The sequence below is a fragment of the Mesoplodon densirostris genome, chromosome 6, assembly GCF_025265405.1.
Source record: "Mesoplodon densirostris isolate mMesDen1 chromosome 6, mMesDen1 primary haplotype, whole genome shotgun sequence".
NCBI classification, from domain to species: Eukaryota; Metazoa; Chordata; class Mammalia; order Artiodactyla; family Ziphiidae; genus Mesoplodon; species Mesoplodon densirostris.
This window is the reverse complement of record NC_082666.1, coordinates 117,626,771-117,654,755: the sequence shown is the minus strand read 5'-3', so window position 1 is coordinate 117,654,755 and position 27,985 is coordinate 117,626,771. Positions and strand designations below refer to the sequence as shown.

At 52.9% G+C, this 27,985-nt stretch overlaps 1 protein-coding gene across 1 annotated transcript; it reads left to right on the top strand.

Moving 5' to 3' along the window:
- Positions 1-12,142: 12,142 nt before the first annotated feature.
- LZTS1 (leucine zipper tumor suppressor 1) lies at positions 12,143-16,926 on the top strand. The gene is made up of 3 exons (XM_060101940.1): positions 12,143-12,487; positions 13,734-14,525; positions 16,288-16,926. Exons 1-3 carry the CDS (start codon positions 12,143-12,145, stop codon positions 16,924-16,926), a joined length of 1,776 nt encoding a protein of 591 aa, XP_059957923.1.
- The last annotated feature ends 11,059 nt before the right edge of the window (positions 16,927-27,985 follow it).

The following is a 27,985-nucleotide window of genomic DNA, read 5'->3' as shown; positions in this document are numbered from 1 at the left end:
TGTAGATGGCTGTCTTTTTACTTTGTCCTCCCACTGAGGGGAGAGGGAGAGGGAGGAAGCAAGGAGGGGAGGAGAGAGGGAGAGCGAAGACAAGAGCTCTCCAGTCTCTTCTTATACGGGCACTAATCCCATCATGAGGACCCCACCCACAGTTTCATCTAAAACTAATTACCTCCTAACACCATCACTTTGGGGGTTAGGGCTTCAACCTGTGAATTTTAGGGGGCCACAAACATTTAGTCCATAACAGGCAGAAAGTAGAGTGAGAATCTTTACCTCACTTCTAAACAAGAGAAAACATGAAAAACTTAGCACGTGCTGGAGGCCGAGTGCTGGCTCTAATGCAGCACAGCCTTGCCAGTTCATCTTGCATCTTTAGTTATAGTGGTGCTGCCTTTTAAACTCTTTTTAACTGTATCTGCCTTGTCTTTCAACCAACCCACTGAAAACAGAGACTGCCTGATATTGCTTTGTCTTGGCCCCAAACTTTGAAAAGGACCAGGAGGTCAAGGAGAGGGTAGATTTCCTTCTCCCCAAGGTGACCAGGTGACTCAAAAGAAGTCCAAGAGGTGAACGTTTGGGTTGAAACCAGGTTTGGAATCTAGTTTTGTAGACTTGGCTTCCAATCCACATGTGTGGGACCCCAGTTGAAGTCACATGGCCTCTTTTCCACGAGCTTGGCCAGTAATGCCTGAGCTCCTTGTGAGCTGATTTTATTAAAAACATCTATTTAGCGCCGATTGTGTTCTTAGCACTATGCTCAATACGATGTCAGATACTAGGAAGCTTGGGCCCCATCCTGGCCTTCAAGGAGGTTTAAAGATCATTGGAGAGATAACTCTTCGCTTCTGAAAAACTCAGTAATGCAAGAGCTGTCTGCAGACTGTGCTGGCTGAGTGCCAAGTGAGCTGAGTAGCAACTGTGGGCCCAGAGGAAGGGGCTTCCCATGGTAGGCGGGGCTTCCTTCAGTAGCGAGACAAGAGCAGGTCTGGAAGAGGGTCGTTTTCTTCCTTTAGGAAGCTGAGGGTCACAATATTGTAAATCAACTGTACTCCAATAAAGATTTTTTTTTAAAAAAGGAAGCTGAGGGAATTTCCTGGCGGTCCAGTGGTTAAGACTCCGAGCTTCCACTGCAGGGGGCACGGGTTCGATCCCTGGTCAGGGAACTAAGATCCTGCATGAGGCGCGGCCCAGCCAAAAACAAAAGAAAAAGAAAAAGAAAAAAAAGGAACCTGAGGTCCACATTCAAGTTCTTTGTGAGAGGACTTGCCTCTCTCCTTGCCACCTGATGTTTGCACGTGGTCTACCCTGAGGTCCATGTGGATGAATAATAGTGAGTGTGAAGTTCTCTAAGTCCCACAGATGGAACTGAACATGAGAACGCAAAGGTGTGGTTGCCATGGCCAAGATTAGAAGTTGTCCTGGACTAGTGATGCAGTCAGAGCTCCAGTCCCAGACCAGCAGCCACCAGCCATTCCTGGAGGCCGGCCAGCTCCGCCACCCATGGCTGGGGCCCACGCAGAGCCTGCGGCAGCTTCTTCTGTCTTCTCAGGCACCACACCCCCGGCTGAGCATCTCTGAATGGATGCAGTGCCGCCCGCCCACAGGATGGAATCCCATTTGTATCAGGCAGCCTTACACACGCTCCCCACATCCCGTCCTCACACACATGCCCCACATGGAGCCAGGAACGGCCCCCAGCCCTCCAATCTGGAAAATGGAACCCAGTTGTTCCTGTGCTGTTGATAAAATGGAAAGGATACTCGTTTCGGGTCCAGAAGTTGTGACGTGACCTGGTCAAGTCCCTTCCTTGCTCTGGACCTCCGTGTCGCCTCTGTGCAGTGAAAGAATTGGGGTAAAGGATCTATGAGGTCCTGCATGGCTCCAGAGTTTGGGATTTGGCCATAGAAGATGCTGTCCTCAGCATCCAGGCTGCCTCAGAGCAAGGAAGTCCTCCATCACCTGCAGCTGGATGACCTCTCTGTTTGGCCAAGGCTCCCCCACCCCCTGGTAATATGGTGAAGTGTGATTTGGGGCCTCTCCTCCCATTCTTTTTGCCCTCTGATGTACTGGTCTATAGGGGACTCAGATGCCTCCTCTCAGGTGTTTCAGCTTAAGGGGGTAGGGGAGAGTGCTCTAAAAACTAGACATCTTCCAAGACTCAAAATAAATCTTAGGAAAACTTAACTCCCATGTATGTGGAGAAGTAATCATCTACCAGAGGGTTCTTGCAATGAAATGGGAACATCTGAGTAGGGACTGGTGAAGGAAATGAGAGGATCAGATCACTGCCCCTGCAGGCAAAGAAGGGACACGAATGGACCCCAAATATAAAGTGTTGAATAAAGCAATCAAGGTCTCAGAGTGATACACAAAACAGGATACCATTTCTAAAGCAAAAACCAAAGCAATAGGTAGAGTATCCTTATATGTTAAAAATACATTTAATGATAAACAAATATACCCACAAAATTCACGATCGGGATTCCCCTTGGGGAGGGAGAGGTGGGGCAGGAAAAAGGAGTAGGAAAGGGGGATTTCCACTTGGAGATGTTTTATTTCCAAAACAAATATGGCAACATGTTAACAGTTGTCAGTTCTGCACGAGTTACTTAGGTGATTTTTATAGGATTTCGGTATTTTAAAAATCGATTAAAATTAGAATTAAATAGAAGAAATCTCTAATAGTGGCCCATCAGGAACTGGGGTGAGCTTTGGTGAAAACCTTGCCCAAGGGAGCCTGGTTCATCCCAGGGTAGGTAGCTGCCTCCTCCGACCAGCCTTCCACCTTCTGACTCCCTTTGAAGTAGGTCCGAGGTCTGTCCAAGTCTTGGGAAATAGGCTGCAGGACCCTGGGGTCTGAGCGTGGGAGGTAGGGCTGCACTGAGGTGACACACAATTTCTTTAGTTCACTTCCTCCCCTTGCTTCCACCTCCCTGGCCCCTGAAGGGAGTCAGGGAGTCATTAGTCATTAGTTAAGTCAGTCATCTAAGGCCAAGTTATTCGTTCCTCCCCAGAACCCCAAAGCTCACATTTGATCCCCCAGAGCAGGATGTATTAATCTCCTTTTTTTTTTTTTTTTTTTTTTTTTTTTTGTGGTACGTGGGCCTCTCACTGTTGTGGCCTCTCCCGTTGTGGAACACAGGCTCTGGACGTGCAGGCTCAGCGGCCATGGCTCACAGGCCCAGCCGCTCCGCGGCATGTGGGATCCTCCCAGACCGGGGCACGAACCTGTGTCCCCTGCATCGGCAGGCAGACTCTCAACCACTGCGCCACCAGGGAAGCCCTAATCTCTTTTTAAACTGGGTCCATCGAAGGGTATTCAGGGTCAAGGAATGCTAAGAAGTTATAGCCAAAAAGTTGGAGCAGGGTGGGGGGGTACATTTTTGGGAGGAAGGGATCAATGACTCTCATTAAACTCTTAGGAGGTCTCAAAAAGGAGCTGAAATGAATCTAGCCCCTCATGCTGTGGTTGGAAACTGAGCCCAGAGAGGGCTCAAGACTTCGCACCAACAGAGGGGAGGATTGCGTCTTGCAGCCCAGTCTGTGCCTGCTCCCAAGTTGACGGGTGTAATGGGGGCAAGCCTTCACGCTGAGACCTCTGTGGCCAGGCCAGGGTCTGTTCTGGGGGTGCAGCCCCGGGGTGCTTCTCTTCTCAAATAAACCCTATTGTATAATCAAATATCTCAGAGAATTGTCCTGGAGAACAAGGAGACATAATACAATAACCGGCGTTGGTGATTTTTTCCAGTATATTCTACGCTCTTACTTCTTTTTGTGTTCATAATACAGTCTTGTGACAGGGCAAGTGTGGTTACTTCCATTTTACAAGTGAGGAAACAGAGGCACAGAGCTGAAATCACTTACTCAAAGCCACACGCAGTGGCAGAACTGAGGCTCTAAACTCATGTTTTCTTTCTGTTCCTCTAAAGCCAGGTTTCTCAGGTCAGATAATTCTTTGTCATGGGAGCCGTCCTGTGCTCCAGCTACCAGCTGCCGATGGCACCCCCTGATCATCACAGTCAAAAATGCCTTGTCTCCAGATATTGCCACTGGAGACCCCCTGCTCTAAACCCCCCAAGCCCAAGCCCATCCCTACCTCAGGGCCTCTGCACCTGTGGTTCTCCCTCAGGGGACCATTCTACCAAAAAACTTCATCAGGCTGGCTCTTCTTGAAAGCCGCCTTCTCAGAGGCCTTGCCTGGACACCGCAGCTGAAGTAGTGGACCCACACACACAAACACCTGGCCCTTTTATCTCTGGCTTTTCTTTTTTTGTTGTTTTATAACGAAAATAAATCTGTGTATTTTATTTAACATTCATTCATAAGTTACAGTTATGCCAAAACAATCTGCTTCTAATGAAAGAAACCTTGGTATAATCCTAACGACATGCATACACATTTAATAGAATGTTCTGCATTTCTAAATAAATGACATGCATGATATTCATTAACCAATAAAGAATACCAATATAAGAATTCAGGACATTTATTTTTCTGCACAGAAATGTAACTACTGTACAACACACACACACAAAACAAACCCACAAAGCAACGGTGTGTAATAGGAGTTGAGAGTCACTTAAGCACATTTAAAATGTCTGGCTTTTCTTTTTTTTCTTCTATGCACTTAACTCTTCTCCTTCCTTCCTTGCCCCTCCACCTGCACTTTGCAGGGTACTTGGCACTTGTCGGAGGCTGAAGAAATGTTCGTTGAATAAGTGACCAAATGAACCCCGACACTGCAGCCTCATCAGCTCTGCTCAGCCTGCAGGTGACATTACTCGACACTTTTAGAGGACACACCTGGCTGGGTGTGTTCTAGGCTGGGCAGCACCAGCCCCCCCAGCCCTGGGTGCTGGAGGAGGCTCCCTCAGGGTGCGAGCGAGCCCTCCCACTGCTCCACTGCACCACCGCCCATGCCCAGGGGGTGCCCTGGGTGGAGGCCCCTGGCAGGTGAGTACCAGGCAGAGCGTAGAGCTGCCCCCCAGCCTGGCCTGGGTGGTGGTGGGGAGGACGTAAAGGAGGGAGAGAAGGTAGGGAACGGGAACAGGAGGGGGAATGATCCAAGCTGAGGAGGGAGGCATGAAAGCTAGAGGCTAGCATCCATGCAGCATGTGGGATCTTAGTTCCCTGGCCAGGGATCGAACCCGTGCCCCCTGCACTGAAAGCGTGGAGTCTTAACCAATGGACTGCCAGGGAAGTCCCATAGAGGCTAGCATCCTGATCTTGTGGGTGACCTTTCCAGACGGGGAGGGTGGACAGGAGGGCAGCTATGGATCCTCCCTCTCCCCAGCCCGGAAGTGTGGGTTTGGGGTTTGATATGGGCAAGGCCATAGCTGCTTCCCCTCCGACGTGTGATGGGAGGGTGAGTAGGAGTATTTCTCACCTTCCTGAGTCCAGACAGATCCCTTTTCAACTCCATGCCTCTCATCTCCATATTCCAGAAAGGGACATCAGAGGAATGTGTCACCCTGGTGTGAGCCCTGCTTCCCTTTGGGAAGGAGCGTGCAGGATCGATGGGGCGAGGGCAGCTGCCGTGGGAGTTAGCAGCAGCTCACAGCTGAGGGCTTCCCAGGCTTCCGTGGTCCTTTCCTGTCTTGGTTCAGGAGCCACACTCAGTGGGAGAGGTCATGTGGGGATCGGGGAGGCTGGCACTGGTTCTGGGGGCAAGTCTCCTGACTTCCCTGGGGCCAGATTCTGAGACGTGTAGCCTAGGGGGTCCTTTTCCACCAACTGTTTTTTTTGTTGGTGGTGATGGTGGGGTTTTTTTGGCTGCACCGTGAGGCATGTGGGATCTTAGCTCCCCGACCAGGGATCGAACCCACACCCCCTGCATTAGAAGTGCGGGGTCTTAACCCCTGGACCTCCAGGGAAGTCCCTCCACCAGCTGTTTTTGGCTGTTCTTCTCTTTTCTCTCTTCTCTTAAGACCTAAAGTCTAATTCTTGCTGGATTTCTTCTGTAATATCAGTCAGAGGCCAGGCAGAAGGTTACTGAGACGTGCTCCGCTCGAGGTGCTGTGGCTCCTTTACCTTTTCCTCTCCAGTCCTTCCGTCTTCCTTTCCCCTTCTTGAATCTCCAAGGTCAGCGTGATTGCTCACTTGCACCCCCAGGTACGCCCTCCCGGCCAGTGGGGATTTCTTTCCCAAGAATAAAAATGAGCCTTTCCCCTTGTGTCTGAGGGCAGAGACAGCAAGTCCGGTGGGGGGGTGGGGGGGGAAGACCCAGGGTTTGGGAACCAGGATGGATCACAGCCAGGTTTTCTGTGCTGCTCCCTCCAAGTTGAAAACCAAACAAGTCTAGACACTTAAAGGTAATTAGTTTAGCTTCAAGTGTATCTGGGGATAATCTCAAACTTCAAAGCGCCTCTGTGTGTTAAGACCTGGGGAGTGGAGAGCAGGGGATCGGGGGCTAAGGGACAGGAATGCACTCAGCATCACAGCCAGCGTCCTTCACCCACTCCTCGCCTTTGTTCTCTAGCAGCATTTGTCTTCTTCCTCTCAGTCCCCTAGGGCTCAGCACAGTACCTGTGCTTTGCACATCATCCTGGCTGCCTCTCAGGTCAACGAAGGAGCTCACCTCTACCTAAACCTTGTCACCTGCCTGAAGGAGAAATGAAGCTATGGCTGGAGGCCACAGCTTGAATTCCCCTCTAGGCTTTTTCTCTGCCAACCATTGAAACTGGCCTGGTTTCCAGGACAGGACCCCTAATATCTCTGAGCCTCACCTACAGTCCCTAGCAATCTGCTATCACATGGAGATCATGGAATTGGGGTCTGGGTTCAAATCCCACCTTGGTCACTGGCCAGTTGAATGACAAGGGTCAAGTCATCTAACCTCTCTGAGTTTTCACCTCATTTTTGTCCTAGGACTCTAGAGACAAAGTCCCTGCTCTCATAGAGCTGAAATTCTGATGGAGATACACACCATAAACACATTTAAAAATAAGATTATTGGTTTTCCCTGGTGGCGCAGTGGTTGAGAGTCCACCTGCTGATGCAGGGGACACGGGTTCGTGCCCCGGTCTGGGAAGATCCCACGTGCCGCGGAGTGGCTGGGCCCGTGAGCCATGGCCGCTGGGCCTGCATGTCCGGAGCCTGTGCTCCGCAACGGGAGCGGCCACAGCAGGGAGAGGCCCGCGTACTGCAAAAAAACTAAAAACAAACCAAACAAGATTATTATAGGTTAAAGCAAGTGTTACGAAGGAAATAAACAGGTTGGCTTATGGCTTAACAGAGAGGAATGAGGGAGATGGATTTTTCCAAGGGTAACCAGAGAAAACCACCTGGCAGAGGTGATATTTGAGTTGAAAACTAAAGGGTGAGAAAGGGAAATCTGTGCGAAGAGGAAGAGCTAAGGGAAGAGAATTGTCGGCAGAGACAACAGCAAGCACAGAAGCTCGTCTCTGGAAAAAGGTTTGGTGTGTTCCACCAGCAGAAAGAAATGAGTGTGGCGGTAATTGCAGTGAGGAGGCTGGAGTGGTGGGCAAAACCGGGGCCTGCCGGGACCTGCAGGGCTCGTGAAGGGTCTGCTTCACTCTAAGAACAATAGGAAACCTTGAAAGGGTTTCAGCAGGGAGCATGAGGACCGTGACACTCCAGATGCTTAGGATGAGCAGATTGGGAAAAGACACACTTGGAGGCTGCCTCAAGGCCCAAGTGAGCGGAGATGGCGGTGCAGCAGGAGAGCTGCAAACAGATATGTTTTATTTTTTTTTAATTTTATTTAAGTATAGTTGACTTACAATGTGGTGTTAATTTCTGCTGTACAGCAGAGTGATTCAGTTATGCATATACATATTCTTTTTCATTTTTTTTCCATTATGGTTCCTCACAGGTTATTGAATATAGTTCCCTGTGCTATACAGTAGGACCTTGTTGTTTATCCATCCTATATATAGAATAGTTTGCATCTGCTAATCCCACACTTCCAATCCATCACTCCCCCATCTCCCCCAACCTTGGCAACCACGAGTCTGTCCTCTACGTCTGTGAGTCTGTTTCGTAGATATGTTCATTTGTGTCCTATTTTAGATTCCACATATAAGTGGTATGTATAGGGTATTTGTCTTTCTCTGTCAGGCTTACTTCACTTCGTATGATAATCTCTAGGTCCATCCATGTTGCTGCAAATGGCATGATTTCATTCCTTTTTATGGCTGAGTAGTATTCCACGGTGTGTGTGTGTGTGTGTGTGTGTGTGTGTGTGTAGTGTGTGTACACACACACACTATACACACACACACCACAACTTCTTTATCCATTCATCTGTCAATCTGGGCTATTGTAAATAGTGCTGCTATGAACATAGGGGTGCATGTATCTTTTGGAATTATAGTTTTATCTGGATATATGCCCAGGAGTGGCATTGCTGGATCATATGGCAACTCTATTTTTAGATTTTTGAGGAACCTCCATACTGTTCTCCATAGTGGCTGCACCAATTTACATTCCCACCAACAGTGCAAGAGGGTTCCCTTTTCTCCACACCCTCTCCAGCATTTGTTATTTGTAGACTTTTTAATCATGGCCATTCTGACTGGTGTGAGGCGGTACCTCACTGTAGTTTTCATTTGCATTTTCTCTGATAATTAGCGATGATGAGCATCTTTTCATGTGCCTATTGGCCATCTGTATGTCTTCTTTGGAGAAATGTCTATTTAGGTCTTCTGCCCATTTTTCAACTGGGTTGTTTTTTTGTTATTGAGTTGCAAACAGATTCATTTTACATGTCATCCCAGTGTTATAGTTCTGCTCCAACTGTTACATGCTTCTAGATGGCACCCTAGTCCTGTCCTTGTATTGATCACACACACCTCTGGACAGCACCTACCATGTGCCAAGCATTGCACTTGACTTCTGTGAGTTTGCTTCATCCTCATACTGATCCTGTGAAATAATGATTATTTCCATTTTGTAAGCAAAGAAACCTCAGAGAGGTTAATTTTCAACTCCAAACCTGTCTGATGCCATAGCCAGTGGCCTTATCTCTACAACATTATCCAATGTAGATGCTCACAAATGTGTAATTGGATAGACAAAAAGTAAGTCACCAGTTGCTCAACTGGTAGAATGTGCAGAGTGCAGGAGAGCCCTTTGGCCAAAAATAGATTCCCTACATATGGACAGCAATAGAATATTTGCCTCATAAGACCTGGAGGCCTCAGCTAAGCAAGAGATGGATGACCTGGGGCATGAGAAACACATTTTGTCACTGTCAGCTGTTAACTTAGCAGAGTAACTTCATACTCCTAAATTGTGCTCTCAGGGAATGAGATGCAGGAAAGTTGCATTTGGAAGGAAGACAACTAGTTCTGGAAAATGAGATATGGCCATTGAAGACAACACAGGGATGACGAATGCTGGAGAGAACAATTACAGTTATATAAATCATAGATACCAATGAAAATACCTCCCATTTATGGAGCACCAACTATGTACTAGGCTTTCAATAAATGTACCAGACCTCTTAGCTTCTGATGGGATCCAATAAACTGCTCATAATGACCTCATGAGGCATCACCGCGGTTCCCTGATTCTAAGAGGCCATCAGTTTCATAAAAGCTTTTCATAGGAAAACATACATTACGCTTACACAATGCTGTTTTGTTGCGTTGTACTTTTAGGATTGGAATATAGAATGTATTTATTCGTAACATAACCACTTTATTCTTCAAGATGACAATGCACGTTTGAATCTGAGCCTTCACCTTCAGAGTCTGAAGAGTCTTCTGGCTCCCTCAGCTGTGCCCATACACCCCCATCACCCACCTGGGCTGTCTCTCGCCCCTTTCGGATTAACAGGGTAATTTAGAGCATAATAAAGAATGCAGGGTTCCTTCTGCATTTCCTATTTTATGAAACTTGTAGTCCCCCCCACCCCATTTCATTGGATCATCTGTCTTTTGACTGACTGAGAAATACCCCTTCCCAATGCACGACAACAACACAGCCCTTCCGAGCTCTGAAAATCACATGACCTACGCTTAGCGAATTGTCTGTGTCTGCGAGAGTGCCCACATTGCCTTCCAGTGCATTCCTCTGGTGACTGGCAAGGTCATTGTTACTGTTTTCAGCATTGATTATAAGACGCAGTCCTATTACTTTAAGAGAATTTTTTAAGTGTCTGTGAAACTGAAGGTTAAAGATGTGAAAGTGTTTACCTCCTGAGTCATAGCTGCCAGGGAGCGTAACTGGGAATGCAAGCCAAGCCTATCACGTACTTTTCAGTGTCCAAGGATACAGTTATTTCTCCCGTCTTTTGCTCCTGAATGCTCTCCAGTCAGGCCTTTCTTCCCGCCACTCCACCAGAACTGCTCTTGTCGGGCTTCCCTGGTGGCGCAGTGGTTGAGAGTCCGCCTGCCGATGCAGGGGACACGGGTTCGTGCCCCGGTCCGGGAAGATCCCACATGCCGCGGAGCGGCTGGGCCCGTGAGCCATGGCCGCTGGGCCTGCGCATCCGGAGCCTGTGCTCCGCAACGGGAGAGGCCACAACAGTGAGAGGCCTGCGTACCGCAAAACAAACAAACAAACAAACAAACAAACAAAAAACTGATCTTGTTAAGGTCACTGGTGCCTCCACATGGCCAAATCCATTGACCGATTCTCAGTCACCATCTTACTTCGGCAGCACTTGACACCATCCTCCTCATCCTTGCCTTTCGTGGGTCTCCTGCATCTCTCACAGCCTTCTCAGTGTCTCTTCCTTATTCCCCCTCACCTTCCTGGCCTCCGTGAACCAGTCCTCACATTTCTCTTGTCTTCCTGCCTTTGCTTTTTCACCTAGTCTCAAACCTGGCTTCTCTGCACAAACACCTTGTACAAGGAAATCTGCAGCTTCCCCCGCTCCACAGCCATCCTATTCCCTACTCCACATCACTCCTTGGATGTCTAATAGGCTTTGCAAATTTAATGTCTTAAACCAAACTCCTATTTTCCACCCGGACTTCATCCCAGACTGGCTCCTTTTGTGCTCTTTTGCATCTCAATAAATGGCAACTTACTTTTTCGAGTTGCTTAGACAAAACTATTGGAGTCCTCCTAGACTCCACTCTTTCACTCCCTGCAGCCAATCTTTTAACTAATCCTATCAGCTCAACCTTAAAATTACATCTAAAATTGAATCCATAACTACCGCCCTTGGCCCAGCCATGTGAGTCCCTCGTCTGCCCTAACTGGCCCACCACTTTCCACCCAGTCCCTTCAATGGCCTCTTCTCTCTATTCAGCAGCCAGGGTGACCCTCCACAGCCTAAGTCAGATCAGGTTGTCAGCTGCTTAAAGCCATCTGGGGGCTCCTCATCTCATCAGACTAAAAGCCAAAGCCCTCACGGCCAGCCAGGTTCTCTGTTGCCTGACACCTTCTAGCTCTCCGACCTCTACATCCCCTGCGCCCCCCTTGCTAACCACCCTCCAGCCAGACTGGTCTCCTTGCTGATCTCATAGATGCCCAGGATACTCCACACAGGAACTCAGGGCTTTGCCCTTGGGGCTGCCCCTGAGCTTCTTCCTTCTCCCCCCAGATCTCCATGTGCCTTGCTCCCTCGTTTTCTTGAGGTCTCTCCAAATGACACTCGACAGAGAGGCCTCCCTCGTACTGTCTGCATAAAATAACCACCTCCCAGAATGCCATCCCATTCACTCTGCTTTATTTTCCCCGTAGCACCTAGATCACTTGAGGTCGGACACATTGGTCTGTTTGTGGCCAGTCCACACTACGCTACACACAAGCCCCATGAGTGCAGGAACTGTGACTGTCCTAGTCCCCCCTGCATCCCAGTGCTGAGAACAGGGCCTTCCCGATGTAGCCTCCCAACGGATGTTTGCTGAAGGAGAAGACAAAGGAAGAATAAGAGGGGAGCCCACGAGCAGAGACAGGGCTGAGCTTCTGTTAGGAGAAACATGCATTTCTCTGTTGCCCAGATCTCACGGTCAGAATGCCTCCTCTGTTAAGTCACAAGCAGGGACTGTGCAGTGACCAGCCCCCTCCCAGGCTGATTCCTGCTTGTGTCTCCTTCCAGGTCTCGGCTCTCCCGGGCTCTGTGAGGCTTCTGCTATGACCGCAGCCTCTTCACAGAGCCGGGACTGCTACAGCCACGCCAGGTCTCCCGCTCTGCCCTGCGTGTCCCCGGCCCCGCGTCACCATGGGCAGCGTCAGCAGCCTCATCTCCGGCCATGGCTTCCACAGTAAGCACTGCCGGGCCTCCCAGTACAAGCTGCGCAAGTCCTCCCACCTCAAGAAGCTCAATCGGTATTCAGACGGGCTGCTGAGATTTGGCTTCTCCCAGGACTCGGGTCATGGCAAGTCCAGCTCCAAAATGGGCAAGAGTGAAGACTTCTTCTATATCAAGGTCAGCCAGAAGGCCCGGGGCTCCCACCGCCCCGATTACACTGCACTGTCCAGCGGGGACCTAGGGGGCCAGGCCGGGGTGGACTTCGGCCCGTCCACCCCACCCAAGCTCATGCCCTTCTCCAACCAGCTAGAAATGGTAAGCAGGGTCTCTGGTGTGGGTGGCTGGGTTGGAAAGGCAGGAGAGAGGCCTGGGACCGGGAGGGGTGGCAGTGGAGGTCTAAATGCATACATCTCCAAGAGGCTGAGTGATGATGCAGAGAGGGCAGGAGTGCTCAGCCACAGCAGAGAGCAAGACTGGACAAAGGAATGGGCACGTTGGTCAGTCCTCTGGTGCAGAAGTCCTGGGTGAGCTTTCAGTAGAGGGCAAAGGGGAAACGAGAGCCTTCCTGAGCTCTGCTGGGCTGTAACTCAGGATCGCCAAGGTAGGACGGACAGCAACATTTTCAAGCGCATGGGAAAGAGAGGGGGCTCGCTGACTCTTTGGAAGAACAGGTAGAGAGGGCACTTGGAGAGAGCTGGCAGCTTCTCTCCTCAGAGGATTCATGGAGGTGGGCTTTCCCCTCCTTTTCTGCTCTGGTTGGGCAGCAGCTCCAGCTCCAGCTGGCCCCAAAGCATCTTTGACTGGTTAAGGCCTGTGAGTTTGTTCTCCTCATCAGTCTAGCAGGGATGAGGGCAAAGAGTCCCACGTCCTCAGAAGTCCAGCCCTCATGCTGGCCTAAGTTCTCATGGGTCTCGCCAGTGGACCCTGAAAATATTGTTCCTATTCAGTGCCCTGGCCTCACCTGGGAAGATGAATCTTTGGTGTTGATGTGCTAGGAAATGGCCCCATATGTTTGCATAGAGCTTTAAGCTTGTCAAAGTAAAGAGCCTGTAAACTGTGAAGTCCTCTAATAATGACAAGGACGGCTTTCGGGAAAGGATTATTATTTCAAGCGATTCCCCCAACCTCCGCGGTAGGCCACGGCCAGTGTTCCAGCTCCTGGCTGACTGCAAGGGGCTGTGGAGGCGAAGCGGGGATGGACTTCTTCAAGGACACACGTCCAGTGTCCTTACCTGCACCACACAGAGCCCCAGAGCCCTGGCACGGGGGTCTCAGCCAGTGAATCTAAGAGTCGTTTGGTATCTTGGGGTGGAAGGTGGGTCAAGGTGGTGACCGGTGTGTAGTTCGCAATACGGAGTGCCTCATGACCCTTCAGGACGTCTCCAGGCACAGGCGAATTTCTCCTCCTCGGGAGAGATTCACCACCTTTGGCTCCTTCAGAGCAACAGGCGAGGTCACCTATGGGTCCCGACCAGGAAGGTGCCATGTGGCCGGCGCGCCTACCTGGCTGGGGGTGCATCAGGGGAAGACACGGGCTCCACGTGCCTGTTTTCCTCCCCAGGACTTGGAGAAGGGTGCTGTGAGACCCACGGCCTTCAAGCCGGTGCTGCCACGGTCGGGCGCCCTCCTCCACTCGTCCCCCGAGAGCGCGGGCCACCAGCTGCACCCCGCGCCTCCAGACAAGCCCGAGGAGCAGGGGCTGAAGCCCGGCCTGTGCTCCGGGGCGCTGTCTGACTCCGGCCGGAACTCCATGTCCAGCCTGCCTACTCACAGCACCACCAGCAGCTACCAGCTGGACCCGCTGGTCACACCGGTGGGGCCCGCCAGCCGCTTTGGGGGCTCAGCCCACAACATCACTCAGGGCATCCTGCTCCAGGACAGCAACATGATGAGCCTGAAGGCCCTGTCTTTCTCCGACGGGGGCAGCAAGCTGGCCCACCCGAGCAGGGCGGACAAGGGCTCCATCCGTTCCCCCATCTCCACGGACCAGTGCACCGTCCAGGACCTGGAGCAGCAACTGCTGGAGAGGGAGGGTGAGCTCCAGAAGCTGCACCGCAGCTTTGAGGAGAAGGGGCCGGCCGCCAGCCAGGCCTACGAGGAGCGACCGCGGCGCTGCAAGGACGAGCCAGAGGGGCTGGAGCCCAAGGGCAAGCTGAAGGCCGCGGCACAGAAGAGCCAGCGCGCCCAGCAGGTGCTGCACCTGCAGGTGCTCCAACTCCAGCAGGAGAAGCGGCAGCTGCGGCAGGAGCTCGAGAGCCTCATGAAGGAGCAGGACCTGCTGGAGAGCAAGCTCAGGTCCTATGAGAAGGAGAAGACCAGCTTCGTCCCTGCGCTGGAGGAGACGCAGTGGGAGGTGAGGATGCAGGCGTGGTGGGGAGGGCGGGCAGGGGTTCGGTGCCAGCACTCCCTGCCCCCAGCCTTCTCCAGGTCTCCTCCAGGCTCTAGGCAATGGGGGGGGGAAACACAACTGCCCGGGAAAACTGGGCTGAAGTGCGCGTTTCATGACCCAGATAAGGGGCTGCATGGTAAACCAAGGTGGGGGTACTCTTAGTCCGGGCTTCCTCCTCTCCCCGCCCCGGTGCCTCGTGGCCAGAATTGAACTTACTAACCGAGTCGTCGGCTGAGAAGCTGGAGCGAGAGAGCCGAGTCCCAGCTGTCTGAGCACCAGCTCGCTGCATCTGCTCACAGAGGCCCAGGAGGACCACAGACCATCCTGAATTCATGCTGGCCCCAGAGCCACGAGACAACACAGTAATCATCTGCGACTTTCTTTTTTTCTTTTTTCTAAGAAGATGTTGGGGGTAGGAGTTTATTAATTAATTGATTTATTTATGGCTGCGTTGGGTCTTCGTTTCTGTGCGAGGGCTTTCTCTAGTTGTGGCGAGCGGGGGCCGCTCTTCATCGCGGTGCGCGGGCCTCTCACGGTCGCGGCCTCTCTTGTTGCGGAGCACAGGCTCCAGACGCGCAGGCTCAGTCGTCGTGGCTCACGGGCCTAGGTGCTCCGCGGCATGTGGGATCCTCCCAGACCAGGGCTCGAACTCGTGTCCCCCGCATCGGCAGGCAGATTCTCAACCACGGCGCCACCAGGGAAGCCCCCATCTGCGACTTTTGAGGGAAGGGACTCCACCCACTGGTAGGAGGGGCCGCATCTGTGCAGGTCTCAGGGACAGAATTCCTCACAGAAGTGCGAGTGGGGCTTCTATTTGGTGGGCTGAGATGGAAACGTAGAACAGAAAGAAAGGGGCTCACATACACATGCACCCACTCAGGCACACCTGCCAGTGAAGCGCCTGGGCCTGGCCTCGCTGGAGAACAGCCTAACCCCTCATCCTGCTCTCTTTTCTCACCTGAGAGGTGGTGCAGGGGACCGGGAGGGGGTGTGCACGGCATTCACCCCAAAGACTCCTGCCCTGGGAAGGGACTGAGGACTCCTTGGGTCTGGTTAGACCAGCATCACCCCCCCAGGTCGAGGTGACACACCCTCGGCCACACAGCCATCTGTTTGCACTGAGCTGCCTGTACTCATCCTGGAAATTGGAGCAACAGGTGTTATCAGGGGTAGAGGGAAAGGATCCTTTCGGTGGAAGTGACGGATGGAGGCACCAGGCAGGTGGGAAGGGAGAGTCACTTTCTGTTTGCCGAGTTTCCCGAAGAGGACAGGACCTTAGCCATGGAGCCACTCCCTCCCCTCTTTCCCGTCAGTGTTGGCCCAGCAGACCCTACCCCAGCCATGGTTTCTCAGCCAGGACTTGGGACACTTCAGGGCATGTCAGAGGCATAAGCCAGTGCTGGCATCACAACACATCCATCCTTGTTTGTCTAATCCGGAACGAAGCTGGACATTGCTGTGACCTCACTCCCAGGTTATCCAGTCAGGCTGTATAGTCAAACAATAAATTAAATAAAATAAATTAAACATTCACAGTAACACAGAAATATATTTATAATAATAATTCATAGAGTGGTTATTAATGCCAGGCCCTAGGTTCTTTCATCTTTACAACAACCCTAAGAAGTAGGTACTATTACTAATCCTCAGTTTACAAGTAAGGACACCACACCCAGGTGCCACCTCTCACCCCTTGGCTCTCTCTTTTGTCCCCGCCCCGCGGCAGGTGTGCCAGAAGTCTGGCGAGATCTCTCTCCTGAAGCAGCAGCTGAAGGAGTCCCAGACGGAGATCAACGCCAAGGCCAGCGAGATCCTCAACCTGAAGGCGCAGCTGAAGGATACGCGGGGCAGGCTGGAGGGCCTGGAGCTGAAGACGCAGGACCTGGAGAGCGCGCTGCGCACCAAGGGCCTGGAGCTGGAGGTCTGCGAGAACGAGCTGCAGCGCAAGAAGAACGAGGCGGAGCTGCTGCGGGAGAAGGTGAACCTGCTGGAGCTTCAGGCCCAGGCCGCCCTGCCGCGGGGCCGGGACGCGGCCGCCCTGGGGCCCGCCTCCGCCGAGGACGTGCCTGCCCTGCAGCGGGAGCTGGAACGGCTGCGGGCCGAGCTCAGGGAGGAGCGGCAGGGCCACGACCAGATGTCCTCGGGCTTCCAGCATGAGCGGCTGCTATGGAAGGAGGAGAAGGAGAAGGTGATCCAGTACCAGAAGCAGCTGCAGCAGAGCTACCTGGCCATGTACCAGCGGAACCAGCGCCTGGAAAAGACGCTGCAGCAGCTGGCCCGCGCAGATGGTGCAGGGGAGCCCTTTGAGATTGACCTCGAAGGGGCTGACATCCCTTATGAGGACATTATCGCCACCGAGATCTGAGGGGCCTCCTGGGAGGGAGCCGGGGACCTGGCGTTGGGAGGCAGGGGTGCTGAGCCCGTCAGTGGGGGCTCCCCTCCCCATCTCCCCTGCTCAGGCCTCTGAGAGAAGCACAGACCTCGGGTGGGGGGGGGGGGGAGGGGGGAGGGGCGGGGCGGGGCGGCGAGAGGAGGGGCTGCTACACGGCCTCCCCCGCCTTTCCCACGTTCCAGTGCTTAGCATCCCTGCAGCCTGCCAGACCTCTAGCTTTGCCAAGAGATGAGTCCCCGGATCTCCATCATTTGGTTAAGGGCTCCCTACACCTTGGCCTTTGTTCAAAATACTTAGAGATACCCTCTCCCAGCGAGGGTGGTGACTACCATGAAGGCCAGCGGCCTCCCCAGGATGGAAGCTCCCTTCCACCTCTCTTCCCACAACTTCTTTTCTCACCCCCACCTCCCCGAACCTACCCCCCGCCCGTCCCCCTGGCCCCCAGCACATCGGGCTGCCTTGGAAATAGATCACAAGCATTGGTGACCAGAAGCTTTGGAATCTGACCTGGTCGTGACCTGAGCTATCTTCCCCTGGCCACGGAGGGGTAGGGGTTGGAGTGAGGTGTGGAGAATGTGACTTCGCAACATCAGAGCTTCTGACCCTGGCAGGCCACAGAAAGGAGGGGAGAGCTGGGCCAGCCCAGGATTATCTAGACTCAGCAAGACCCAGAGTGGGTCAGAGAGAGAAGCTCAGTAGTAATGGCCAGATCCTGTTGGCCCTGCTGACCAGAAATGAGCAGCCTCTGGATGGCAGGTGGCCTTTGACCTCTGTGACTACTCTTCTTAAAGCCATAGACCCGAGGCTCTGGGGTGGGTGCTGGGAGGGAAAGATTGAGGACGTCCCTGTCCCTCACACAGGGAGGGTGTGACTGAGCTGTTCCCAGGGAAGCCTCCAGATCTTTCATCATGGGACCAGAGGTAGGGATTCCCCCACCTGCTTCAAGTTGGCCAGCAGCTACCCTGAGCTGCTTTTCTTTCCCAAGAACCAAACCTTTGCTTGGATCCAGAATAACCTATGTCCCCTGAGATGGCGCAGGGTCGTCTGGGCTGGGCATTCCCCCCTTCACCTGCAGCTCCATCCCACTGCCTGCCGTTCTCTTCTCACCTCCAGGGCTAAGTGCAGACAGAGTCTGTACAGGTCAGGGAGGGGCCCCAGAGTGCTGGTGGCCAAAGAGAGTAAGAGGTGCCAACACAGCTTTCGAACAGCCCCGGGGGGTACCAGCTGGCCCTCTCCACCTGCAGCCCCACCTGAGCCCCGTCATCAAGGACCCAGGCCCTTCAGGAGACTGGGCTTCTCTTCTGAAGATGTGCAGAGAAAAGGTGGTTCCTCAGTGGCTTGGTTCAGGGAATTTTCTTCTTTTTCCTCTCTTGCCTTTTCAGAAGCAAGCCCGATCTCGCAGGCAGCCAGGCTGTTCCACGTTCTATTTTTGCCTCTAGCCGCAGCTGCTGTTCTTGGGACAGCCAGCCGTCGCTGGATTCCTGGGCCTCACTCCTGCATGCTGAGAGGGGTTCACTGAGGCAGGAGGGACCGGGACGTCTGGGTAGTCAGCAGTCCCAGACCCGTGCCCCCCGTTCTGTCCCCGACTGCTGGCCCTTCCAGCCCCGGGGTGGGAGTGGGAAGCTGCTTCTCCTGCTGTCCCCCCATCCTTCCAGGGCCACCATTCCTTCCCTGAGTCTGGGCTGAGGGCAGGGCCACCTTCCCTGCTGCTGGCTCTGCCTTCCAATCCCTGCGTTAAGCTGTGCCCATCCTGCCTTCAGGTAACAGAGGAGGTTTTCTGGAACTTCAAGCCGTTACTCTTAGTCTTAGGCTAGATTTAAACCTGGAATCGACAGGCCAAGAGCCCTCACCCTGCCTGGGGGCCAGTCCCCTCCACTGGGCACTTGCCAACCCCCAAGTCAAAGATGTCCCTCCCCGTGTGCCACGGCCCTTGGTCCCTCCATCTCCACCAGCCTGTGCCTTGTTTGAGTCCTTCTTCACGGTGAGACTGCCCCACGGGATAGAGAAAGGGGCTGCGGCCCCTCCCCAGGCTGGAGGACCCCTCCCTCCACAAAGAGCAGCCAAAAGCCCATCGCTGTGCCCTCAAGGCCACGCTGTGAAGTGGTGGGTGCTAAGCCTGGGGAAGGGGGCCAAGGGGCTCCACTGCGGTGTGACCGTGCCCTGCACCCCGCATCCCCGCCCCAGGCCAACTTGCGGAGCCCTCCCTGGGCTGCCACCAGCCCAGGACCCCAGGGTGGTCCACGGTGGCACCAGCTGCACCAGAGTGCGAGTGTTGTGTAATATAGCGACCTCACTGCCGTGTGGTTTCCCTTCCCTTCCCTGTGCAAAAAGCTCCCTGCTATTTCTGGACCTTGCCCCACCTAGCCTCTCTGGAAGGAGGCTCTCAGCTGCACAGGCTGAGCGGGGAATGGGAAAGTCAACCCCGTGGCCTGGCCCGGGGCCGGTGGGAGCTCGCCACCCCTCCTTCTGAGCACGGCTGCTGACACACCTGCTCGCAGGGTCAGAGCCGCAGGGTCACCCCTGCTGCTCCCCACAGGGTGATGAAATGCTCCGCTGTCTGCAGCAAGACAGCGACACCGGCACCACCCCACCAAGAGGGGACTCTGCCTCTGGGCCTCGGAGTGACCAGACTCTCAATGCGGCGCCCACCCTGGGTTTCTCCTCTGGCCTCTGTATTCGGGTAACCCCTGCCGAGCACGCCCCACCCCCAGGGGCACTGAGCTCCGTGGGGACTGGGAGGGGGATACCTCTCCCCTCAGAAGCACCTGCTGAGCCTCTGCCTCTGCTCTCGCCCCTGCCCAGGCTGGGCCATCTCTTGGGAGAGAGGGATCCCAGGGAGAAGGCAGGCTGGGCTGTTGGAACGGCAGCTGCTGGGGCAGGAGGCCGTGCACCTGTGCGCTTGGATGCAGTGCCCTCCTCACCCCTTCTGTGGGACCCCGGCCCGGGCTGGCTGTGGATGGACTGGCATTTGGAAGAATATGTATAGAGTTATTTTTTCTCTTGGTCGGGTCTTGTTTGGTTTGCTCTGCTTTTCACAGCTTTGAGTTATTTTATTTTTGATGCCCCCTTTTGGCCATGTAAACTATTTCTGGTAATTTTATGTTTTTATTTATGAATAAAGAATGCCCTTTCTCATGCGCTCCCCAACTGCTCTCCCTCCCCTGGCTGTGGTGCGGCAGCTCCCTGGGGCCTTTGCACTTGGAATAAGAAAGGTGATGTCCCTTCCCATCAATGAAGGAGCGGGGTGGAGGGGGGTTGCGGGGGGACAGCCTTGATGAGGGCTGTGTTGGCTGGTAGGAAAGCAGGGGCCTTGGGATCAGATAGACCTCCAGCTGGTCCCTACCCCTCACCAACCCTGTGACCTTATCTGTGACCAGGCCCTGGGCAGACCCTGGGAAGGGGGGAAAAGAAGACCAAGGGCCATGGTCCCCTGCAAAGGCCGAGAGTTCTCCAACAGAGACCCCCTAACCCCAGCCCCAAACTCAAGCCTCCCTGCCTCTCATCCAGCTGCTCACCTTACCAGCCAACTCCTTGGCCTACTGCGTATGGCCTCTTTGGCAGGAGACCAGGGTAGCTATTGTTACCACCACCCCAGGGCCTCCCAGCTGGGAAGGTGCAGTCACCACAGTGGCCATCTGTCCAGGCTTCTCAGTGCCAGCCTGCCTCGTTCACCCCGACAAGCATTCCCTACTGCTCTGGGCCCAGATCCGAGGCTCAGAGGGCTTTTCTACTCAGGTGGCAGGAGACAAAAGGGATGTGTAAAGAGGGAGTTAAAAACACGGGGCAGGGCTTCCCTGGTGGCGCAGTGGTTGAGAGTCTGCCTGCCGATGCAGGGGACACGGGTTCGTGCCCCGGTCCGGGAGGATCCCACATGCTGCTGCGGAGCGGCTGGGCCCATGAGCCATGGCCGCTGAGCCCGCGCGTCCGGAGCTTGTGCTCCACAACAGGAGAGGCCACAATGGTGAGAGGCCCGCGTACAGCAAAACAAACAAACAAACACAGGGCAGCCTGTGGAGCACACGAAGAGTACATGACACAGTGCCTCTGGGTGGGAAATATCAGGGTCTCCAGGAAGGTGGTGCGCAGGCAGGGGCCTTGGCAGCAAGGGTGGGACATAAAAGGGGTGGGAAGGAGAGGAAAGACAAATGTATTCCAGAGCAGGCGTTCACACAGCCTTGGTCTCCCTGCCTGTCCGTGCAGGTGACAGGGCAGCACAGGAGGCCGGCGAGATGGGGGTTCAGGGTACGGTGAGCCGTCAAAGCCCAAGGAAGGTCAGGCAGCTAGCTGACCAAGCCTGGACAGGAGCGCACATGTCTTAATTCCAAGGCCTCAGCATGGGGGCAAAGGGGTCATGTCAGGCCTGGGGTGACACTTCCCCTTCTCCTGGCCCTGGCCCAAGGCTGGCAGGCCGCTTCATGGGTGACGCACACTGGAATATGCCTCCCACGGATCACGCGGCGCAGCCCCCTCCCCTTTAGACCAGGCAGGCCCTGGGACTCACTCAAACCAATCAAAGTCAGCAGAAGTGATGCTCTGCCAGTCCTAACCGAAGCTTAGAGGGCGGCCTAAGCTTGGCAGCTTCCCCTTTTATACTCTTGGGGGCCCTGAGCTGCCATGTAAGAAGCCCCTCCGGTCTGCTGGGGTGACCCCATGGCGCTGGAGGGGTCCTGTGTTCCCCCGGAGGCTCCAGCTGAGTAACCAGGATCCAGCCAACCCCCATGGAACAGAGATTTGCTTCCCCCACGTTCGGCCCTTCCAGAATCTTGACCAGACCACATTAAATGGCAGTGTTTTTAAGCCACTTAATAAACCCAGGGTGATTTATTACGTGACATAGGAAAAGATAACCCAAATGCCTTCTGGCAATCCCCTTACTTGCCACACCAACAAGCCTCTCTCCGTCCTTAGGGCTTGGGGTAACAGAAAAGTGGGGTGCCTGGAAAGGGATAGGGTCATGGGAAGACTGCTCCAGCTGCAGTAAGGGCAGCAAAGTGGGGGGCAAAGGCCTTCCCCACCCCACTTGCTCTGGAGCGCTGTCAAGGCTGCAAGCCTTCCTTGAGTACCCCCAGCCCCCGTAAACCTGATTATTATTATTTTTTTTTTGTGGTGCGCGGGCCTCTCACTGTTGTGGCCCCTCCCGTTGTGGAGCACAGGTTCCAGACGCGCAGGCTCAGCGGCCATGGCTCACAGGCCCAGCCGCTCTGCGGCATGTGGGATCTTCCCGGACTGTGGCACGAACCCGTGTCCCCTGCATCGGCAGGTGGACTCTCAACCACTGCGCCACCAGGGAAGCCCAACCTGATTATTTTAGAAAAAAATAGAACAAAAGAGAAACTACATGTATGTATGTATATATATATAGTTTCTCAGGGTTTCTCACGGAGCCGTAGACAAACTGTGTGCTGGGCCCATCAGGAGGGAGGCGAACCAGCGATGGTTCCCAAGCAGCCTCTGCAGCAGGTGCTTTCTGAGTTATATGAGGAAGGTCATGCTGCCCCACATTTCTCCCCAGCCCAGGTTTCTCAAGGCCTGAAATATCACCATTACATTTATTCACGTGTGCATGCGTGGATCCATTCAACACATACTGACTGAGCTCCTACTCTATGACGAGCCCCGTTCTAGAGACCAGAAATTGTACAGAGGCGAACCAAAGCGGTCGTTTCTTTCTCCTAATAGAGCTTACACTCTGGAACTAGACAAATAAATCAAGTGACTTTTGCATTCTGAGAAGTGATATGAAGGAAGTCAACAGGATGATATAGCTGGCAGGGCCTAGGCGGTGCTGTGTCTAGAAGGGCGGGGGGAATTGGTTCAGGGAAAGAAGGTTGGAAAACTACAATATCCCCTTATTTCTACATTTAGGGAGACTGTGTCATTGTCCTTTCCTAACTTGGACTCCTTTACACCCCAAGTTCTCTCTCCTGGAAACCTTACATTCTCTGGGGGGACGGGGGTGGGGAGTCTCAGCAGACGTTTTCTTGCCACGTGGCTCACGGCACTGCTGTGACCTCAGCATCTTTCATTATGGCCCCAAGCATCCCCTGCAGCCCTGAGCAGCTTTTTCTTTGTTGTTGGCTGTGGGGTCTTTTTTTTCTTTATACAGCAGGTTCCTTTTTTTTTTTTTTTTCACCTTGATCTTGGATTTTTTTTGAATTTTATTTATTTTTTTAAACAGCAAGTTCTTATTAGTTATCCATTTTATACATATTAGTGTATACATATCCATCCCAATCTCCCAATTCATCACACCACCACACCCATGCCCCGCTGCCTTCCCCCCTTGGTGTCCATACGTTTGTTCTCTACATCTGTGTCTCAATTTCTGCCCTGCAAACCGGTTCCTCTGTACCATTTTTCTAGGTTCCACATATATGTGTTAATATACGATATTTGTTTTTCTCTTTCTGACTTACTTCACTCGGTATGACAGTCTCTAGATCCATCCACGTCTCTAAAAATGACCCAATTTCATTCCTTTTTATGGCTGAGTAATATTCCATGGTATATATGTACCACATCTTCTTTACCCATTCGTCTGCCGTTGGGCATTTAGGTTGCTTCCATGACCTGGCTATTGTAAATAGTGCTGCAATGAACATTGGGGTGCATGTGTCTTTTTTTTTTTTTTTTTTTTTTGCTTTATAACAAATTTAATCAGTTATACATATACATATGTTCCCATATCCCCTCCCTTTTGCGTCTCCCTCCCACCCTCCCTATCCCATCCCTCCAGGCGGTCACAAAGCACCGAGCTGATCTCCCTGTGCTATGCGGCTGCTTCCCACTAGCTATCTACCTTACGTTTGGTAGTGTATATATGTCCATGCCGCTCTTTCACTTTGTCACAGCTTACCCTTCCCCCACCCCATATCCTCAAGTCCATTCTCTAGTAGGTCTGTGTCTTTATTCCTGTCTTACCCCTATGTTCTTCATGACATTTTTTTTTCTTAAATTCCATATATATGTGTCAGCATACAGTATTTGTCTTTCTCTTTCTGACTTACTTCACTCTGTCTTTTTGAATTATGGTTTTCTCTAGGTATATGCCCAGCAGTGGGATTGCTGGGTCATATGGTAACTCTATTTTTAGTTTTTTAAGGAAACTCCATACTGTTCTCCATACTGGCTGTATTAATTTACATTCCCACCAACAGTGCAAGAGGGTTCCCTTTTCTCCACACCCTCTCCAGCATTTGTTGTTTGTAGATTTTCTGATGATGCCTATTCTAACTGGTGTGAGGTGATACCTCCTTGTAGTTTTGATTTGCATTTCTCTAATAATTAGTGATGTTGAGCAGCTTTTCATGTGCTTCTTGGCCATCCGTATGTCTTCTTTGGAGAAATGTCTGTTTAGGTCTTCTGCCCATTTTTTGATTTCATGGCATGAGGGATCTTAGTTCTCTGACAAGGGATCAAGCCTGTGCCCCCTGCAAACGCTGTCTTAACCACTGGACATCCAGGGAATTCCCAGCCCTGAGCAGCCTTTAACCTCACCTTCCTCTCCCTCAAAAACAATTCTGCCCAGCAATTCCTATGAAAACCCTTAAGAAGTCTGAAGCATTAAACATTGTTCTTCCATGTGTAAAACCAAATTTTGTGAAATACACAATCTTTACATAGATGCTAAAGGTAAAATAGCATCTTTCCACATAACTTGACAGAGAAATGTTCAGTTTAATTAATTTATATATATATATATGTTTGTTTTGGTGGGAGGGGTCTGCCTTGTTGGGTCACCAAGCAGAAGTTTATGAGCCTACTGTATAATACAGACTGTTTTCCCATGATGTCCCATCAATCTCTCCTTGCCCTGGGAGCCATCATTGACCCCACACTCCACCTTTCCATCATCCTATCCAATCAGATCCTAGATTCTCTAGATTCCACTCCTTAAAGCCTTCCCCCTGGGACTTCCCTGCTGGTGCAGTGGTTAAGTATCCGCCTACCAATGCAGGGGACACAGGTTCTAGCCCTGGTCCAGGAAGATCCCACATGCCACGGAGCAACTAAGCCCGTGAGCCACAACTACTGAGCCTGTGCTCTATCTAGAGCCTGTGAGCCACAACTACTGAAGCCCGCGCACCTAGAGCCCGTGCTCCGCAGCAAGAGAACCCACCGCAGTGAGAAGCCGCACACCACCACGAAGAGCAGCGCCTGCTCGCCACAACTAGAGAAAGCCTGCACGCAGCAAGGAAGACCCAACGCAGCCAAAAATAAATAAATAAATAAATAAATAAATTTTTTTAAAAGCACCTTGTTTTCTTCCAGCATCTATTGGCCCAGCCGAGGTCATCCAGAGAATCACAGAATGCCCAAGACATCTTAGATATCTTCTAATTCCAACCATCTCACTTTTACAGATGTGCAAAAGAGAGACCAGAGAGGAGAGAGGACTTTCTCAAGATCATGCAGCTGGGGAATGACAGAGCTAGTCACCTTGACAACTCTGAGATCCCCGCTGGTTTCTTTGCTCCCACTCTGGTCCATTAAATCCATTGACACACAACATCCAGGTTTATCCCCCCAGTGCTGTTCCCTCCATGCTCCTCCCTTACCCCAAACCTTCAGGGGCTCCCCTCTAACCTCAAAATAAAGTTCAGTCCCCTTAGCCAGCTTCAAGTCCCTATATTTTACGTTTACAACACCTATCTCAGCAAACCAGAGTCTAACCACAGGTCAAAGCACGGTCCCTGAAACAGCACAACTAAGATCAACACAATCTCAATAAACACGAAGACATTTCTCGTCAGTCACAATCTTTATGAAAAAAAAAACAGGGCTTCCCTGGTGGCGCAGTGGTTGAGAGTCCGCCTGCCGGTGCAGGGGACACGGGTTCGTGCCCCGGTCCAGGAAGATCCCACATGCCGCGGAGCGGCTGGGCCCGTAAGCCATGGCCGCTGAGCCTGCGCATCTGGAGCCTTTGCTCCGCAACCGGAGAGGCCACAACTGTGAGAGGCCTGCGTACCGCCAAAAAAAAAGCCAAAAAATAACCCAACCCACTCCACTGCCCAGTTCTGTGTTCTACTTTGAGACCGGCCAAGGGAGCCTCAGTGAAAGCATGGCAAGGGGTCAAGTGCAGCCTCAGAGCTGGCTGAGTTCACCTCCAGACTCTACTGCTGCTGAGCTGTGTGATGTTGGATCAGTGACTTAACCTCCCTGTGCTTCAGAGGGTGGTTTTGACAGTTCAGTGAGATGATGCTGATAAAAGTTAGATCGAGCGTTGCTATTATTTTTATTACTGCTATCATAATTTATTGTTACCATAGTTATTATTATTTGTTAATATAATGTCACTGCTTCAAACTGTGATAAACGACAGTGGTGGCCCAGGCTCCGGCAGCCTTAGCAAAGCTCCCCGCCTTGGGGAATGGCTGACTTTATTCTGGTCAGCTATCTCCCTACCACCCCCAGTTTTTCTCCCCAGCTCTCAACTCCAGAAGGCTGGCTTCTCAGGGGAAGCTCCTGGGAGAAAGGGCACAGCTGGGGGAAGAAAGGAACAAAGAGGGATTTGCTGGGAGTTGGGGTGGCGGGGCTGGAGCGGGCCTGAGCCCGAGCAAGCCTGAGGCAATGACCAAACCCCCTGCCTGAAGGGAGCCAGTTAGAACCCAGTTCACCGTCTCTCCCAGCGCAGCCTCTCAGCTCTCACGGCCCCTCCCCTCTTTCCACCCCGCACACACGCGTGTACACACACGTGCCCACATGCACACACACAGAGTCCCCACCGCACTCTCCCTTCGGCTCTCCCCACCCCCTACGGCCTCCATTATGGCTAATTTAGAGGTAAGTAGGCTCACGACAGCTTTTGTAACCGGTGACAGGTGAGGCAAATTAAATTCCTTGCAACAAAAATAACAGGACTATTTGCCTGCCAGCATCCATCATCCGGTGGCACCCTCCTGGGCTGCGGGCCAAGACGAGGCAGCATGTAGACCGAGGGTTCAAGGCCCAGGGTTCCCTTGGCTTGATTGGTTCTTCCAGGCTGGAAGGTGGGCACAGCAGAGCAGGCCACGGGGTGGGGACTAGCGGGTCCACCCCTAGAAGGGAAGTTATCAGTTCCTGGGCTGTGGCTGGATGACTTCCCAAATCCACACTATGTTTACCCTTCACAGCAGCTGTGCATTTTATATATGAAGAAGCTGCGGCTCAGAGAGGCCAGGACCCCGCAGTGTGTGAGGCCTGACTGTGGCCACTGCCCAGCATCTCGCTCTGACACGAGGCTGCCTCTTCCTTCCACCCTTACGACAGCCCCCAGGTTGCTGACGAGCCATAAAAGGCTGTGTTCTGAACTCCTCTTCCCCACCTTCCCACAGGCTGAGAGGCCCCTCTTCCCCTCAAGAAGGCCCTCCCCTCACAGAGTCCTGAAATTCCACTGTTAGCAATGCACGTCCTTGGGCTGAGCTTTCAGAAGTATAGATATGCCGGGACAGGTGACCTCGGAGGAAGTGACTTGGTTTCTGAAGTATTTCCCAAGCTGGAGAAGAGTGAGGTCATGTGAGATTGCTGGGCTCCAGGGTGGGGGGAAGCTGGGTATGGGTGCAGCGAGGGAGTCAGCTCATCAAGGTCACCTTGCCTTTGTCCCCCACTCCCGTCTGAGTGCCTCAGGCTCTTGGGGGGCCCGCTGACCCCCAGCCCCTGCAAACGCCCGGCCGAGCAGCCTGGAGCTCAGCCTGCTCTGGTCCCCACTTTGGTCACCACCAGATTGGAGGAGAGGGCCACCCACCCGGAGGTCAGCCTGGAAGGAACCTCAGGACCATCCATCCAAGACCTTGATGTACACACAGGGAGCCAGGCCCATCCGAGGAAATAAGAAATGGGACGGATCTGAGCACCTTTGCCCACAGTCCAGCCCCGCCATCCTCCTGCACCAGCTTCCCTGGCCTGGACCCTGTGCAAACAAATGCTTTCCAGGGAAATTCTGGCTCTGGCTCCCAGCTGGCTGGGCCTCAAAGACTATACTTAGAAAGCGGGAGGGGCCACAGCGATGCCAACCGGCCAGCTCCAAGCGAGAGCTGGCATTACAGAAGGACAC

Bases quoted from the DNA above. Each gene is read 5' to 3' on its own strand.
- LZTS1 (XM_060101940.1), top strand. From the start codon at position 12,143: ATGGGCAGCGTCAGCAGCCTCATCTCCGGCCATGGCTTCCACAGTAAG. The intron at 12,488-13,733 runs GTAAGCAGGGTC...TTTCCTCCCCAG, and splicing joins TCTCCAACCAGCTAGAAATG to GACTTGGAGAAGGGTGCTGT. The intron at 14,526-16,287 runs GTGAGGATGCAG...GCCCCGCGGCAG, and splicing joins TGGAGGAGACGCAGTGGGAG to GTGTGCCAGAAGTCTGGCGA.